Below are 17,250 nucleotides of genomic sequence, written 5' to 3' on the forward strand. Positions count from 1 at the left end.
TGCTCTTAAACATTAGAGATACTTTAATAAAAAATACTCAGAGATTGGCTACATTTAACAACAAAATGTATTATTATGGGTTTGATTTACTAAATGACGGCTCTGTGTTTTCCTTGTGTTGCAGACTCTCTCACCCAACTTTAGGAGTATAGCCTGGATCACAGGTGAGCCGAGATGAATGGGTCAAAGGTATAGGATAGCAATATAATTACCCACAGGTCAGATACAGATATTTGAGTCCAGGACACAGGATCTGGCTCCACATACATCATGGATGATTCTACCTTAACCACAACTTAAAACACAGAATCTCTATTTGCTATTTCAATAAGCTGCTCCAAACTTTTCAGACAGGATTTAGCTTCACAATTAATAAACTACTTAACCCATTTATTCAACACATATTATTGAGTGCAAGCAATTAATGAGGCAATGTTCGAGGCACTTGGGTTACAGCAAAGAACAAGACAACGTTTTCTGCTTTCCTAGAGATTAAATTTTAGTAGGAACAGAAGGAGGGAAGACAACAAAATAATGATGTAATAAAGGGATAAATTATTTTGTGTCAGAACTGAAAGAGGATAGCCAGGATGGGCCTCACTGAGAAGGTGACATTTGAGCAGACTTGAAGAAGATGCAGAAGCCAGCAGGCAAGATGTGGGAGCCCTTGAGGGAAGAGTGTCCTAGGAGAGGGGACAGTCAGTGTGGGCTCCGGGCAGCAGGTTGCTTGCCATACTGAAGAATAGCAGGGAGGCCCACGTGCTGGAAGAAAATTTGCAAGGGGAAGAATGATAGATGAGGAAAGAGAGAGGATAGGGGATCAGACTGTGAAATGCCTTGCAGCCCACTTAGCAAGGAAGTAAGTGTCATGATGATCTGACTTATGTTTTAAAAGGATCTCTTACTGCTGTGTGGACAACAGACTGTAGTGTGAAGGTTGAAGGAGGGAGACCATGTAGGAAGCTGTATTAAGTATCCGTCGCTGTATTAACAAATACCTCAAAACTTTGTGGCCTCAAACAACAGCATTTATTATCTCACTGCCTCTGTAGGTCAGGAATCCGGGCACAATTTCGCTGAGTCCTCTGGTTCAGGGTCCTTCACAGGCTGCAATCAAGTTGTCAGCCAGGGCTGCAGTCATCTCAAGGTTCCACTGCGGAAAGATGCACTTTCAGCTTCACTTGGGCAGTTGTCAGCAGGATTCAGTTTTTTTCAGGATATTGTATCATGGGCCTCAGCTCTTGTCTGTCCAGGGGGCTTCTCATTTTCTTGCCATGTGGGGCTCTCCACCAGAAGGCTCACAACAGGGCAGCTTGCTTCACCACAGAAAGCAAACAGAAAAGAGAGGGAGGCAGAGAAAGAGAGAGAAAGACAGAGAGATAGAGGTCACGGTCTTTTATACTCTAATCTCAGAAGTATATCCCACAACTTTTGTCATAGTCTATGCCTTAGAAGAAAGTCACTAAGTCCAGCTCTTTCTGAAGGGGAAGGGATTATGCAAAGGTTTGAATACCAGAAGGCAGAAATCATTAGGGGCCATTTTAGAAGTGTCCGCCACAGAGGCTATTGCAGTTATCCAAACAAGAGATAGTGGTGACTTGCACAAGGTTTGTTGTAACAGAGGAGGAGAGTAGTGAGGTTCTCAATAAAATTTTAAAGGTACAGCCAACAAGAGTTTTTGTCTGAATGGATATGGGATGTGAAAGTGGAAGATCGGCTGGGCGAGGTGTCTCATACCGGTAATCCTACCACTTTGGGAGGCCGAGGTGGGAGGATCACTTGAGGTCAGGAGTTCAAAACCAGTCTGGCCAACATGGTGAAACCCCTTCTCTACTAAAAATTTTAAAAAGTTAGCCAGACGAGGTGGCAGGTGCCTGTAATCCCAGCTACTCAGGAGGCTGAGGCAGGAGAATCACTTGAACCAGGGAGGCGGAGGTTGCACTGAGCCAAGATCGCACCACTGCACTCCAGCCTGGGCGACAGAGTAAGACTCCATCTCAAAAAGAAAAAAAAAAAAAGGAAAAGAAAAAGCGAAGGATTGAGGGTGACTTCAGGGTGTCTGCTCTGAACAACTGGAATGATAGAGTTGCCATTAACACAGATGGGGAAAACTAAACAGTAAGGTTTAGTGGATTAATAGGGAGGGGTTGCTGAAGATCAGGAGCTCTGTGTTGGTGTGTTAAGTTTGAGATCTCCAACAGATGAATGGATAAAGAAAATGTGGTACTTATACACAATGGACTGCTATTCAGCCATCAAAAGAATGAGATTCTGTCATTTGCAATAGCATGGATGGAACTGGAGATCATCATGTTAGGTGAAATAAGCCAGGTACAGAAAGACAAACATCACATGTTCTCACTTACTTGTGGGTTCTAAAAGTCAAAACAATTGAACTCATAGGGATAGAGAATAGAAAGATGGTTACCAGAGGCTGAGAAAGGTAGTGAGTGGTGTGGTGAGAGGAGGTGGGGATGGTTAATGCATACAAAAAAATTTAGGAAGAATGAATAAGACTAGTATTTGATAGCACAACAGGGAGACTATAATCAGTAATAATTTAATTGTACATTTAAAAATACCTAAAAGAGGCCGGACACGGTGGCTCATGCCTGTAATCCCAGCGCTTTGGGATGCCAAGGTGGGCGGATCCCGAGGTCAGGAGATTGAGACCGTCCTGGCTAACATGGTGAAACCCCATCTCTACTAAAAATACAAAAAATTAGCCGGGCGTGGTTGCAGACGCCTCTAGTGTGCCACACACTGACTGTCCCCTCTCCCAGCTACTCAGGAGGCTGAGGCAGGAGAATGGCTGGAATCCGGGAGATGGAGCTTGCAGTGAGCAGAGACTGCACCACTGCACTCCAGCCTGGGCAACAGAGTGAGACTCCGTCTCAAAAAATAAATAAATAAAAATAAAAATTTAAAAAAACCTAAAAGAGTATATATAATTGGGTTGTTTGTAACACAAAGGATAAACGCTTGAGGAGATGGGTACCTGATTTTCCATGACGTGATTATTATGCATTGCATGCCTGTACCAAAATATCTCATGTACCCCACAAATATATACACCTACTATGTAACCACGAAAATTAAAAATAAAAATAAAATTAAAAATAAAAAAAGTTTGAGATCACGATTTGACAACTAAGTATATCACAAGTCCTTGAGCCATCCTTCAAGTTCCCTTTAATTTTTATCATAACTTCTTTCAACTCTTAGGTTTGAGTAGATGCAATTTTATTCCTTGACTAGGATCGCTGCTACTTTCCTCAATCTAACTGGATCCAGCTAACAGCTTTACACCCTGAATGGATTCTGCATAGTTAAGAGGATGGACTCTGGGTCTGAACGATGCACTGACTAGCCATCTGAGGGGGCACAAGTTATTTAGTCTCCCTATCCATTTCCTCACCTGCAACGTAGGGATAATATCACCTCTATTCTGGAGGTTACATCTTGGACTTTTGCAAGGATTAAATGATTTAATATGTGTAAGGCACTCAGAATGGTGCCTAGTGTTTGTTAGAAGTGCTACAAGGATTAGCTACGCAAATGTTCTATGTGAATGTGTGTGTGTGACTGGTTCTCAGCCACAATTCTGGAGTTATTTGATAAAAATTTAAATACTGATGTCTCTTGGAAGGCTTTTGATTAGCTGATGTTGTCTCTCGGAAGGCTTTTGATTAACTACAGGTTCTCAGAAAATATGGAAAAATGTGCAAGAATCCCTCCAAAATTGGAATAAATACTTGAACATATTAGGGAATTTTTGTTAATTTTCAGGTGTGATAATACTAGTGGGGTTATATTTCTTTTAAAGAAATCCCCTTTTAGATAAATATTGAGGTATTTATGGCTAAAATTTCTTGAATTGGCTTTTAAAATAAAACAGAAGAGAGAGTGTTAAATGAGTAGAAATAAATAAGATTGGCCCTGTGTCGATAATTTTTGAGAAAGCATAATGTGTACATGGGAGTTTATTATACATACTATTCTATTTTTGTACATGTGGAAATTCTTCATAATAGAAACGTTTGTGATCCAGGATCTATGCCAAAAGAAACTTAAGCCCTAGTACTGCTTCCCTTGGTAAATATTTGGTACAACTTGGGTTCCGAATATTTGTTTATTAGGACCACAGTGACCTCTGAAACAGTGTCCCTGCTGGTACAGAGATATACAAAACTCAGGTTTTCAGGCCCAGCATTGTCCTTTTTACATATTACTAATACCTTTAATGAATGTTAATGCATTTAATCCTTTAAAAAAAAAAAGCCAAGATGTAACACCCATCCAACTTGTCTCCAGCTGCAACCTTGCCTCCTACAGTCTATGATGAGAAGGGCATTCTTAACCCAATGTTATAATCTTTCAAACCTGTATAATCTTTATAAAACCTGTATAAAGCCTGTATAATCTTTAAAAGCATGTCAGATCATGTCACTGCTCCATTTAAAGCATCCATTGGCTCCCATCTTGAGAGTAAAAGCAAGTCCTTCCAGTGGCTTCCAAGGCTCCACATGCCCTGGCTCCTTCATCTCATACTCTCTCTCCCTCAGTCACCCCACTTCAGCCTCATTGGTCTCCCTGCCCTTCCACATACATGATGAGAGAGAACTTGCTGTTCCCTCTGCCTGGAATTGTCATCACCCAGACATCCACATGAATTGCTCACTCATCTCCTGAAGTTCTCTATTCAAGTGTCACTTTTTTCCTCAAGGCCTTCCCTCACTTCCCTATTTAAAATAACTACCCTTTCCCCTTAAAGCAATTCCACCCTAGTACTCTCCATCCTCCTTTTTATTTTTCTGTGACACTTACCACCATATGACACACTATTTGCTTATTTTCTGTATCTACCCTCTCAAATGACAGTTCCACGAGAGTAGAACTTTTGCCTGTTTTGTTCACTACTATGTCTTCAATTCCTTGCACACACGAGGCATTCAGTATTTGCTAAATGAACTAATATATGTTCATTCCTTCTAGATGGCACCATGTCAGCATCTCTTCTCCCTGAATGCCCTGTCACTCGTTCTGCATCCTTATTTACCACTGTGTTCATTATGCTGCATTATCTAGCACCTGTCCTTGTAGTCATTCCTTTGGGGAAGAGTTGTTTCCATGGTGATACGGGAGCTTTTCTCCTACTTAGCAGGCCTCTCAGAAAGCTCTTTGCACCATGGTTCTATTTCTAGTGTTGTTAAGACTCCAACACACACAGAACTTTCCATTCCTATCCTGGAAAGCATTCTCAATCAGTATAGCTAGCTATGTGATTTGCCTGGTACTTTTCAGCAGTTCTGTAGGCAGTTTATTTAAGCAGACCTCTTTTGATAGACATTTAGTATGTTCTAAGGCTTTGCCTTTTCATTCATTCACTCAAAATATTTACGAAGGGCCTATTCTACTCCAGGCACTGTTTTAGTCACTTAGCATTCACCAGTGATTCACCCTGGGTTCCCAGGGTTGAATTATCATAAATTACTCCACCTGTTGTTTATGTTGTGGTAAAGAGTGTCAAAGATCTTGATCTTGCTTGCTGATCTCTAGCTCCTGACTTTGCAGCCCACTGATGTGAAATACGTACAGTAAAAACAAGCAAACAAACAACAACAAAGAAACAGGGCGCGGTGCAGAGGTTCATGTCTGTAATCCTAACACTATGACAGGCCGAGAGGATCACTTGAGTCCAGGAGTCTGAGACCACCTTGGACAACATAATGAAACCCTCATCTCTACAGAAAATTTAAAAATTTGCTGGGCATGGTGGCACGTGCCTGTAGTCCCAGATACTTGTGAGACTGAGGTGGGAGGATGGCTCAAGCCAACAAGTCAAGGCTGCAGTGAGCTCTGATTGCACCATTGCACTCCAGCCTGGGTGACAAAGCAAGACTCTATCTCAAAAAAAAAAAAGTACAGAAACCAACACTACCTCGTTTGTTAAATACAAGGGACAGACCACACACACACACACACACACACAAACCTATCTAGGCATTTGAAGTATTGAACAAACTTGTACTACTGAGGAGTTGGGCACTGCATCCCAAGTGTCCTAACCCATTCCAGAGTCTATCAGCCACTTTGGGAACAGGAAGTTGGAAGTGGGCAATCACTGAGTTGCTAAGATGACCTTCGTTTGCTTCTCACTCAGATTTCTGTAATAGGCCAATGTTCCTCTTCATTATGGACATTTTTTATTCCAGAGTGTGTCATTACCTGTGGTTTTTGAGCTTACCTCCTGCTTTGCAAAAGATCTAGAACCCCCCATTGATATAATGCTCAGAATACCTTCTTGCTATACCATCAGAATTCCTAAGGAATAAGTAAATACAAGCTCAGTTGAGAAGAAAAATCTGCATGGTTATTCATCAGGCAGGAAAAACAAACACAAATAAAGACAGCCGCAAAGTTAACAGGAAACTATTGTTGCCAAGGACATGCTTAATCTTTAGTGTCATAATAACCCTCTTTGAGTGACTACTGCTTTCTCACTTTCTCACTGAGAAACTTTGTTTTCTAAAATCAAAGACCCTCAGAAATTTGCTGTTTGAAATTGTGTAAGAATAAAACATCTTGCTTGGAGGATCTAAGTCACTTTAACACAGAGACACAGCTTCAATTTACAAGCCAGTTGCAAAGCTTCAGAAAAGAGGTTTTCAAAGAAACAGGACCGTGGGTCCACTCTGCAGTCTAGGCCTGATGTTGACCCTTTTTCACAGACCTACTTTGCTTTGAGGCTATTAAAACCCTGTTTCATTTAAGTTCCATTCAAACTTTAAACTTTCTCAAAATTCTGTAACTTTATCTTTTCCTTCCTTAGGTAAAATGTCCCATGGTGTCTCTGGTGTGCAATCTCCCTCATTAAAAAAGGTCGATAGACCTGGTTTTGTTGACTATTGGTTCGTCCCTGGTGGTCTTAGGCTGACTGGGCTTGAACAGTCTTGCTCAGCTTCAGAGTTCCTAAGATTACAAATTTCAAAAACAGATACAACAAACATGTTTTCACTCATAAATATAAATGCTCCTGTCCACGTTGCCAGGTAACTAGTTATGCAACATGGCTATCACGTCAATTTGGTCGTAACTAGGGTGAGTTCACTTCTCGGGAAGGTTAGTTATAGGAACAAGAAAGAAAGTCAGGGGTCTGCACAGCTTTTGGTTCGATTCTTGTACTGGCTTATACTTCTTTTTCTTTGGGGCTTCAGGTAAATATTTTGTCTGCTAAACTGACGCCCCCATTCCCAGTGCCTGAACAAACAAAACGAGACACAGCTAGTCAGCTGAAACTGACAGAAATACACGTGTCAATCTGGTTACAGGCAGGCAGTTCTGGCCACGTCAACACCGCAGAGACTGTGGGACAAGTGGACGTGCTACAACTGTCCCCCGCATCCCCCATCTCGGCCGCGAGGCCAGTGCCCTCAGGTCTATGCCCCACTGCAAGAACCCGAAGCTCGACGCCCGCCCAGCCCTTCACATCCGTCCCTTGCAATAAGCGAGAGGAGTGCGGCTTCAGGGGACGGGGGACGGTTACAGGACAGCTCGTACACAGTACCAGCTGACATCTCCTAAGTCTGAGTTCCTAAGCCCCTGCCTCCACATTTAAGAGCGGACTGTGCCCCTTGGTGATTGGAGGACGTCCGGATGCACCTTGAGTAGAGGCCAAGCAAACTACAGAGCACGTCCAGAACGCCATATCTGCGCCTGACGTCATCCTCATGTTGCCTTTCCTCTCTGTGGTTGAAGAACCAACCGGTTGGCTGTAGCAGACGGGGCGTGGCTCTTAAGGTAGAGGCCGAAGTGGCTGAGAGCGGACCCAGGGCGCCATCTTGATTCCTGGCATCACCCTCAACGCGCCCTCCCTCTCGGTGATTGGACGAGCAGGGCGGCCCTTCCGGAGGCACACAGCCGACCAACCAGAGATCTGCGCTTGCTCGATCTGGTCATCTGTTTTCTGACATCTGGAGCCACTAGCGGTTATCCTGTTCATTCCTGGGCGCCTGCGACTTTCCGAAGCAAACAATACTTGGCTTGGGGAAAGTTGCCTTGCCAGTATAGTGGAGTTTGGTAGAAACTTAAGAACTGCCTGGGGCTGCCTGGGATGGGGATCTTGAGATGCTTGTGGGGAGCACATATTAGGAAAGCAGGGGGCTCAAGCTGCATAAAATGCTGCGGGAAATAGGAATGGGAGACGCAGAATGGTCGGAGAAAAAAGCTAGGAAGGTATTTGGGAGTAAGATTTTGGAGCGCCTTGAATGCCAGACTAGGGAGTTTGGACTTTATCCTGTAAGATAGGGGACAAAAATCAACTTTAAACAGGAGTGACATAACAAGATAATGTACTTTAGAAAATAATTCTGTAACTTTAGGGGGAGTCCCAAAGTGTTTCTCAAAATGTGTTCAAGGAAGTTCAAAGTGTGTTTGAGAGCTTGTATTTATATGCAGATTCTTGCCCCTCCCCAGACCTGCAAATAAGGTTCTCTGGTTGTACAGCCAGGAAACTGCATTTAAAAAAATTTTTTTTAGGTTAACATACATTTGGTGAGAAAACGCATAAACCATATGGATAGGGCTTTGAATTTTCACAAGCTAAACACTTCAGCTGGGCAGGGTGGCTCGTGCCTGTAATCCCAGCTACTCAGGAGGCTTAGGCAGGAGAATGGCTTGAGGCCAGGAGTACCAGATCAGCCTGGGCAACATAGCAAGACCCCTGTCTCTAAAAAAATTAAAAACAAAAATAATAACACACTCCTTTAGTTAATACCAGACGAAGAAACAACATGGCCAGCAGCTCAGAAGCTCCCTTTTCCCCTTTAGCCACTGCTGCCTGCACCAAAGGTAAACATGATCATTACTTACAAGAACCGTAGTCTTGGCTGTTTTGAATTTGATATAAATAAAAGCATACAGCATATATTTGATATAAATAAAAGCATACAGCATATGTCAGCTTGTTAGTGCTATTTGTGAAATTCATCTGCATTGTTCCATGTAGTTGCTGTAGACTCCATTGCTATAGATTGTAACAATTTATCCAGTCTCTTGTTTATGGGCCTTTGGGCAATTTCCAGTTTGGGGATATTACCAAAAAACTAAAAATGCTAAAATGAACATTCTTCTTCATTCATATCTTTTGCTTTGTAAATTATAAAGCAAGATACCAAGACCTAAAGACTGACTCATTCACTACCTATTTATTGAGCCCCTTACCAGACTAAGGTCAGAAAATAAAACAGAAAAGACGGCAAAGCTCCTGCCCTCATGGAACTTACTCTAACTGAAACAAAACGACACCTAAGTGGGCACAAAAACAAGTCAAACAATTGCAACTGTGATAACTCTGAGGGAAACAAAGTGAGCTAGAAAAGAATGGTGGGGACTTAACCTATTTTTTTTATGTGGTAGCCTGGTTAACTCTCAGAAAAATATCTAGGAAAAAATACAAGACATAAGTTGGCACTGCTACACAAGGAGTGTTAACAGAGGGAAGAGCATTCCTGGCAGGAGAGACACCATGTATAATGGTCCTGGAGGAAGAGAGAGCTTGGCCCATTCAAGACCAGTGTGGCTTCAACACAAGGAGGGATGGCATAAGGTGTATCTGGGTATTAAAGCATATGATACAAGGCCAAAGTAAGAAGTTTAGATTTTATTCCAAATGTAGTGAAAAGCAATTTTAAAAGTGTTAAAAACAGGAAATAATGTGATCTGATTTACTTCTTTAAATGATCCCTCTAACTGCTGAGCAGAGAACAGATTAAAGACAGAATTTAGGAGGCTGCTAGAGCAGTCTCAGGGAAGATATGCTGGCATAGAGCTTAGAGGAAAGGCTTGAAACACATCTGGGAACTGTCATGGCAAAGATCACCTTAATCAAGTAATAAAAGGTAACACCTCTCTCCACTGGCATGGGTAAAAATCTAAAAAATAAAATAACACCACAATATTGGGAACCCATGTGTGGTGGTGTGTTCCTGTAGTTTCAATTATTCTGGAGGCTGAGGCAGAACTGCTTGAGCCCAAAGTTCAAGGTTGTAGTAGGCTACAATCAGACATGTGAATAGCCACTGCATTCCAGCCTGGGCAACACAGCCAGACCCCATCTCTTTTAAAAAAAGTACATGTGTGTGGCCAAGTGCAGTGGCTCACGTCTGTAATCCCAGCACTTTGGGAAGCTGAAGCGGGTGAATCACAAGGTCAGGAGTTCAAGACCAGCCTGGCCAAAATGGTGAAACCCCGTCTCTAATAAAAACACAAAAATTAGCCAGGCATGGTGGGAGGCACCTGTAATCCCAGCTACTTGGGAGGATGAGGCAGAGAACTGCTTGAACTCGGGAGGCGGAGGTGGCAGTGAGCCGAGATCGCCCCACTGCACTCCTCCAGCCTGGGCAACAGAGGGAGAGTCCGTCCCCCCAAAAAAAGAAAGGAAAAAAAAAATGTGTGTGTGTGTGTATATATATATATATATAGAGAGAGAGAGAGAGAGAGAGAGAGAGAGAGAGAGAATGTATTCTGATGTGATGCACCAAGGACATAGTATTTCTACCAAAAATTCACTATCTGAATAAAACTCCAACAAACCCATGTTACAAATTTAACAGTTAAATCTAAAACTATCAGTTAAAGACTAGAGACCTGATACATAAATGCAATTTTTAATCCTCCATTAGACCAAGAGCCTGGAAAAAAAATTTTTTTTCCTCATTTGCTCCAAAGAACATAGGAGCAACAACTTATAAATTTGAATAACGGCTGCAGGTTAGATAACAGTACTATTGCAATATTAATTTCCTGATTTTTATAAGTGTACTGATGATGTAAGAGAATCTCTTTGTTGTTAGGAAATACACATTTTAAGAATGTACAGATAGGCTGGGCATGGTGGCTCCCGCCGGTAATCCCAGCACTTTGGAAGGCCAAGACAAAACGATCATCTTCACCCAGAAGTTAGAGGCCGCAGGGAACCGTGATCACACCACTGCACTCCAGCCTGGGAGACTGAGGGAGAACCTGTCTCTATAAAAGAATGTAACACAGGGCACGGGGGCTCACGCCTGTAATCCCAACACTTTGGGAGGCCAAGTGGGGCAGATCACGAGGTCAGGAGTTAGAGACCAGCCTGATCAACATAGTGAAACCCCGTCTCTACTGAAAATACAAAAAAACTTAGCCCACCATGGTGGCGCGCGCCTGTAGTCCCAGCTACTTGGGAGGCTGAGGCTGGAGAATCGCTTGAACCCGGAACGCGGAAGTTGCGGTGAGCCGAGTTCCCGCCACTGCACTCCAGCGTGGGCAACAGACCGAGGCTCCGTCTTCAAAAAAAAAAAAAAAAAAAAAAAGGTAGAGATAAAAGGACTTCATGTCGGCAATGCCCTCTCAAATGGTAGAATGATATAGCACGTCCCAAACGGTAACATTTGTGGAATCTAGAAGGGTTTATGGGAATTATTTGTACTAGTTTAGCAATATTTCTGTAAGTGTGAGTTACTTTAAAATGAAAGGTTAACAAAGTTACTAAGATTAGGGAGAGAAGGTGAGGAGCGAACAGGCCTAGTACTAAGCCATGACCAACCAACAATTAAATAAAACTCGGGGAAATAAAAAGGAAGTCAAATGGCATGCGACCAACGGAAGACATAGATAGCTTCCGTACTCTTAACCCTAAATTACTAAGCGATGATCTTCCTGCAGCTCTCCAATCCAAATCACCAAAGACAATCTCGCCGCCCAACTTTGCCAAAAACTAATTCGGCTCCAGCCGGCTCCGCCATGTTTTTCCAGCGAGCTGCGCGTACGCACGCACGGCTCCACACACCAACCAATCGGTGCACACGTCGGAGTCTCGTTACCGAAGGGGCGGTGCGTTCTTCTACACATGCGCACGGTTGGGCGGGCCTCTTTCCTTCTCGCCGAACGCCGCCAACATGGTGAGTCTTACTGATGCGGGCTCAGGGGCTGGCGACCATGCCGTTCAACCTCCACCTCTGCTGGGAAGCTGAGGCGCCGAACGGCTCCCAGAGGGTCCCGGGAAGCGCATGGTGAGGGTCCCTGGACCGGCCGTGCACCGGAAACTGACCCTTCCTGGACTCGCGGCTGGCGAGCGCGTGGAGGGCCCGGCAAGGCCTGGCGCGCCTTGGGCCACGGGTGCGCGCCTCTGCCGCTGGAGCTGGACTGCCGAGGCGGCTAGTGGTCCGAGAGCCTTGTCCCGCCGCCTGGGCCTTGCGGAGCTGAGAGCTGGCAGGCGGTGGCGGTGGGAGCGGGCTTTAGCTACTGAGGCGTCTGCCGATTTCGTCCTTCCAGGTTAGCGCCTGGCGCTCGGACAGGTATTCCCCTGCAGCATTCCTTTTCGCTGAATTTAACCATGTCGTCTCTAGCTGCAGAAAGTGACATATCTAGTGAGTATTTATAAGTAAGTTTCACTGTCCTTTCTCCCCCAATTTTAGGTGTTCAGGCGCTTTGTGGAGGTTGGCCGGGTGGCCTACGTCTCCTTTGGACCTCATGCCGGAAAATTGGTCGCGATTGTAGATGTTATTGATCAGAACAGGGTAAGTGTCACAACCTCTTACTAAACATGGCAGTGGACATGTGCTCTGCAGTTGACAAATGAATTGTCTCGATGGCTGTGTAAGATGAGGTTGCTGTGGGTAGTAGCTTTATTTTACCATTGAGGAAACAGGTAATGGTAAGGGTTGTAAGCACAGCCTTAAATTAGCTCTTAGTATTGAATTTTAGTGTTGCCACTTAAGGTAGAGCCAGTTATGGACTGAAAAGTTGGTTAGTTTTAAATGAGTTACTATGCATAAAGTGATTTAGAACAGATCCGGCCGGGCGCGGTGGCTCAAGCCTGTAATCCCAGCGCTTTGGGAGGCCGAGGCGGGCGGATCACAAGGTCAGGAAATCGAGACCATCCTGGCTAACACGGTGAGACCATCCTGGCTAACACGGTGAAACCCCGTCTCTACTAAAAAATACAAAAAACTAGCCGGGCGAGGTGGCGGGCGCCTGTAGTCCCAGCTACTCGGGAGGCTGAGGCAGGAGAATGGTATGAACCCGGGAGGCGGAGCTTGTAGTGAGCTGAGATCTGGCCAGTGCACTCCAGCTTGGGTGACAGAGCGAGACTCCGTCTCAAAAAAAAAAAAAAAAAAAAAAACAGATCCAACACATAGAAAGCACTTTTGTGTCTACTGCTGTGTATTTGAGACAAGCAAACTAAGGAGTTGACCACCGGCTATAAATGAACAGGGATCAGAGTCCTAAAGTTGCTTGTAAATCACATGTGTTTGGTTTCTATGGGGTACTAATAGTTTAAAAAGGAACATTTAATGGTGTGGAGAAATGTTTGTGTTGAGCAAAAGAAGTAAACATACGTGACCCAGATAGGACAATCCCTGTCTTAGCAATTTATTTAAATAGTAGTGTGGGTTTGATAGCCCTGAACGGATAAGTAATTTTACAGAACCATCTGACCATTTTAATTGCTGTTAGATTTTGCACTGAAGTTCTTGATGTTTGTGTTCTAGGCTTTGGTCGATGGACCTTGCACTCAAGTGAGGAGACAGGCCATGCCTTTCAAGTGCATGCAGCTCACTGATTTCATCCTCAAGTTTCCACACAGGTAACTATCCACTAATATCACTCCTCCCTCCCATCCCCAGATTTGTTTATACTAGTAAAAGTTTGCTTTAGAGTAAACAATATGGAAGATTCCGAGCCATCCTGAAGAAGGATTTACATTATAGAAGTAGACAGGGATTATTTACTTTTAAAATGTCCTGGGTGTGATAGCTCACGCCTGTTATCCCAATACTTTGGGGGGCCATGGTGGGAGGGTCTCTTGAGCCCAAGAGTTTCCAGACCAGCATGGGCAACATGGTGAAAACCCCTGTCTACAAAAAATACAAAAAAATTCGTTGGGCATGGTGGCACGTTCCTGTAATCCCAGGTAGGGGGGCCATGGGGGTGCTGAGTTGGGAGGATCACTTTAGTGAGGTCTAGGCTGCAGAGAGCCATGATCATGCCACTGCACTCCAGCCTGGATGACAGAATGAGACCCTGTCTCGAAAATAAATAAAATAAATGCCTTAAGGTCACTTTTCTACCCTGGTAGTTTAGGGCTTTGCCTTTGTTTAGACTTGCCATCCTCTTCTGGTCTCTGCCAAACTTTGAGCTTAAAGTAACAAAAGTACTAAGTCTTGTGTGTTTTTTTGTTTTGTTTTGTTTTTTTTTTTGAGACGGAGTCTCGCTCTGCCACCCAGGCTGGAGTGCAGTGGCCGGATCTCAGCTCATTGCAAGCTCCACCTCCCGGGTTTACGCCATTCTCCTGCCTCAGCCTCGCGAGTAGCTGGGACTACAGGCGCCTGGCTCGTCGCCCGGCTAGTTTTTTTTTTTTTTGTATTTTTAAGTAGAGACAGGGTTTCACCGTATTAGCCAGGATGGTCTCGATCTCCTGACCTCGTGATCCGCCCGTCTCGGCCTCCCAAAGTGCTGGGATTACAGGCTTGAGCCACCGCGCCCGGCCGAGTCTTGTGTTTTTTGATACTAGCTATCATTAGGCAAGCTCTTAGTGTGTGTCAGTTACACAATATTTAACATGAAGGGTTTTATCCCTAGCTTACATTTAAATGAGACGGTGAATAGTGGTTCTTTTTTAACATGAAAATTAAAACACTTTAGTGTGTTGCTATACAGTTAATTCAACTCACAATGATGGTTACAGTGGAACATGTACTATCACGTGGCCACTACAGATAAAGTAGGTCTAAATAATGTAATTTTGCATGCTTTAAAAAATAGTCAAAAACTTGCTGTATGCTGAGCGCTACAGACACTGCAGTACGTGTATTAACACATAATGGAAGTACTGGTGGTTGGAAACATGCCACTTGAACAACCGCAGTGAACATAGCTGTGCTGCTGCTACTATGACATACCACATTGTTTGAAGTACAATTACGGATGAAGCTTGAGCATACTTGTCAAAGTTCAAAGCAGTAGAAAATACCTGGTAACTTAGATTTTTCACTAGGTACTCTTGTAATTCTGCCTTGGATTCCGGAACACCCTGGATTTTTAGGATGTTTGGCCACAAATTTTTACTGTAAAAAATTTTTTTTTAAAGAGCATAAGAGTTAACATTAATTACTTTGTTTGTTATGAGAATGAATGGCTTGGATGGGTGCAGTGGCTCATACCTGTAATCTCAGCACTCTGGGAGGCCAAGGCGGGAAGATAACTTGAGGCCAGGAATTTGAGACCAGCCTAGCCAACCCCGTCTCCACTAAAAGTCCAAAAATTAGTCGGGTATGGTGGTGTACTCCTGTAGTCCCAGCTATTTGAGTGGATGAAACAGTAGAATTGCTAGAACCTAGGAAGTGGAAGTCGCAGTGAGCCAACATTGCGCCAGTGCATTCTCCAATCTGGGTTACAGAGCAAGACCCTGTCTCAAAAGAAAAAAAAAAAAAAGGTTTTCAACACGTCCACTGCCCAAGTGGAATTATATATAGTCAGAGGTGGGGTTTTTGTGTTGTTTGTTTTCCGGGTGGCTCTTTCTTTCTTTTTTTTGACACGGAGTCTCACTCTGTCACCCAAGCTAGAGTACAGTGATACAATCTCGGCTCACTGCAACCTCAGCCTCCCAAGTAGCTGGGATTATAGGCACCTGCAACCACGCTTGGCAAATGTTTGTGTTTTTAGTAAAGATAGGGTTTCACTATGTTGGTCAGGCTGGTCTTGAACTCCTGACCTCAGGTGATCCACCCACCTCGACCTCCCAAAGTGCTGGGATTACAGATGTGAGCCACTGCGCCTGGCCGAGAGGTAGTTTTTAAATTCATAAAATGGACCTGGCTGGGTGCAGTGGCTCACACCTGTAATCCCAGCACTTTGGAAAGCCAAGGTGGAGGATTGCTTGAGCCCAGGAGTTGGAGAGCAGCGTGGGCAACGTAGCAAGACCCTGTCTCTACAAAAAATACAAAAATTAACTGGGTATGCTGGTATGCACCTGTAGTCCCAGCTACTTGGGAGGCTGAGGCTGGAGGATGGCTTGAGCCAAGAAGGTCGAGGCTGCAGTGAGCCGTGATCATACCACTGCATTCCAGCCTGGGTGGCAAGCAAGATCCTCTCTAAAAGAAAAATTGGAACTGGATTACAGTTTTGATTAAAATATGCTTGAAATTACAACCTTTTCTGGCTTACTAAACACAAAAATGAGTAAAATACATAGTGTGCCAGGCGTCGTGTCTTATGTAGAGAAAGAAGTGTAACAGGAAGAGTGCTTTTCAAGGAACAAAGAAAGTGTCCTTGATAATGAGTGACTGCAAAGCTGATCTGTGGTCTTGGCTGGTTCTAGTGCCCGCCAGAAGTATGTCCGACAAGCCTGGCAGAAGGCAGACATCAATACAAAATGGGCAGCCACACGATGGGCCAAGAAGATTGAAGCCAGAGAACGGGTAATAACTTGGGGTCATATGGATTCTGGTCCTTTTTTTGGAGAATTCAAGGTAGTGTGAGAGGGATAATTTTTATTTATTTTTTTAACAGAAAGCCAAGATGACAGATTTTGATCGTTTTAAAGTTATGAAGGCAAAGAAAATGGTAAGATTTAAGATCTGTGTTTTTGTGTAACAGCTTTAGAATAATGAGGGAGCAGTAGCCAAACCCCATTTCAAGCTGCCAGCTTCTTGGAAGCTTTCTGTAAAAAGGGAGAATTTATCCTCTTTTGTGTTTCATGATGTCATTATGGAGTTGTTACTTTTCTTCAGATGCAGGGGAACAGACCACTTAATGCCCTTTATAAAACCAGCATAAATTGGAGTTTATTGTATGTATACACAATAAATGCTTTCTTACATTGATAATTTTCAGAGGAACAGAATAATCAAGAATGAAGTTAAGAAGCTTCAAAAGGCAGCTCTCCTGAAAGCTTCTCCCAAAAAAGCACCTGGTACTAAGGGTACTGCTGCTGCTGCTAAAGTTCCAGCAAAAAAGATGACCACCGCGAGTAAAAAGGCTCCAGCCCAGAAGGTTCCTGCCCAGAAAGCCACAGGCCAGAAGGCTGCGCCTGCTCCAAAAGCTCAGAAGGGTCAAAAAGCTCCAGCCCAGAAAGCACCTGCTCCAAAGGCATCTGGCAAGAAAGCATAAGTGGCAGTCAAAAGAAGTAATAAAGGTTCTTTTTGACGTGTTGGCAAATGTATTTAAGCCTTTGGATTTAAAGCCTGTTGAGGCTGGAGTTAGGAGACA

The 17,250-nt window shown here is 43.9% G+C and overlaps 1 protein-coding gene and 1 long non-coding RNA gene across 3 annotated transcripts; one reads left to right on the top strand and one right to left on the bottom strand.

Annotated features, from left to right (window-relative positions):
* LOC117083926 lies at positions 1-11,803 on the bottom strand. 2 transcript variants are annotated; one of them, XR_004437255.1, is made up of 3 exons: positions 11,666-11,803; positions 6,248-6,324; positions 1-1,316 (listed from the first exon to the last, which is right to left on the bottom strand). It is a non-coding gene; the product is annotated as an uncharacterized LOC117083926 (long non-coding RNA). The 2 variants fall into 2 exon arrangements; XR_004437256.1 differs by lacking the exon at positions 11,666-11,803 and adding an exon at positions 11,188-11,241.
* A 32-nt stretch (positions 11,804-11,835) lies between these two features.
* RPL14 (ribosomal protein L14) lies at positions 11,836-17,199 on the top strand. The gene is made up of 6 exons (XM_033212121.1): positions 11,836-11,939; positions 12,456-12,557; positions 13,533-13,627; positions 16,361-16,460; positions 16,552-16,605; positions 16,876-17,199. The coding sequence occupies exons 1-6, from the start codon at positions 11,937-11,939 to the stop codon at positions 17,149-17,151; spliced, it is 630 nt and encodes a 209-aa protein (XP_033068012.1). The 5' UTR covers positions 11,836-11,936; the 3' UTR covers positions 17,152-17,199.
* The last annotated feature ends 51 nt before the right edge of the window (positions 17,200-17,250 follow it).

This window comes from Trachypithecus francoisi, unplaced genomic scaffold (assembly GCF_009764315.1).
Source record: "Trachypithecus francoisi isolate TF-2019V2 unplaced genomic scaffold, Tfra_2.0 Lachesis_group0, whole genome shotgun sequence".
NCBI classification, from domain to species: Eukaryota; Metazoa; Chordata; class Mammalia; order Primates; family Cercopithecidae; genus Trachypithecus; species Trachypithecus francoisi.

Excerpts from the sequence above, each read along its gene's own strand:
- RPL14 (XM_033212121.1), top strand. Across the intron at positions 16,461-16,551 it reads AGATTGAAGCCAGAGAACGG|AAAGCCAAGATGACAGATTT; the intron begins GTAATAACTTGG and ends TTTTTTTAACAG. Across the intron at positions 16,606-16,875 it reads TTATGAAGGCAAAGAAAATG|AGGAACAGAATAATCAAGAA; the intron begins GTAAGATTTAAG and ends GATAATTTTCAG.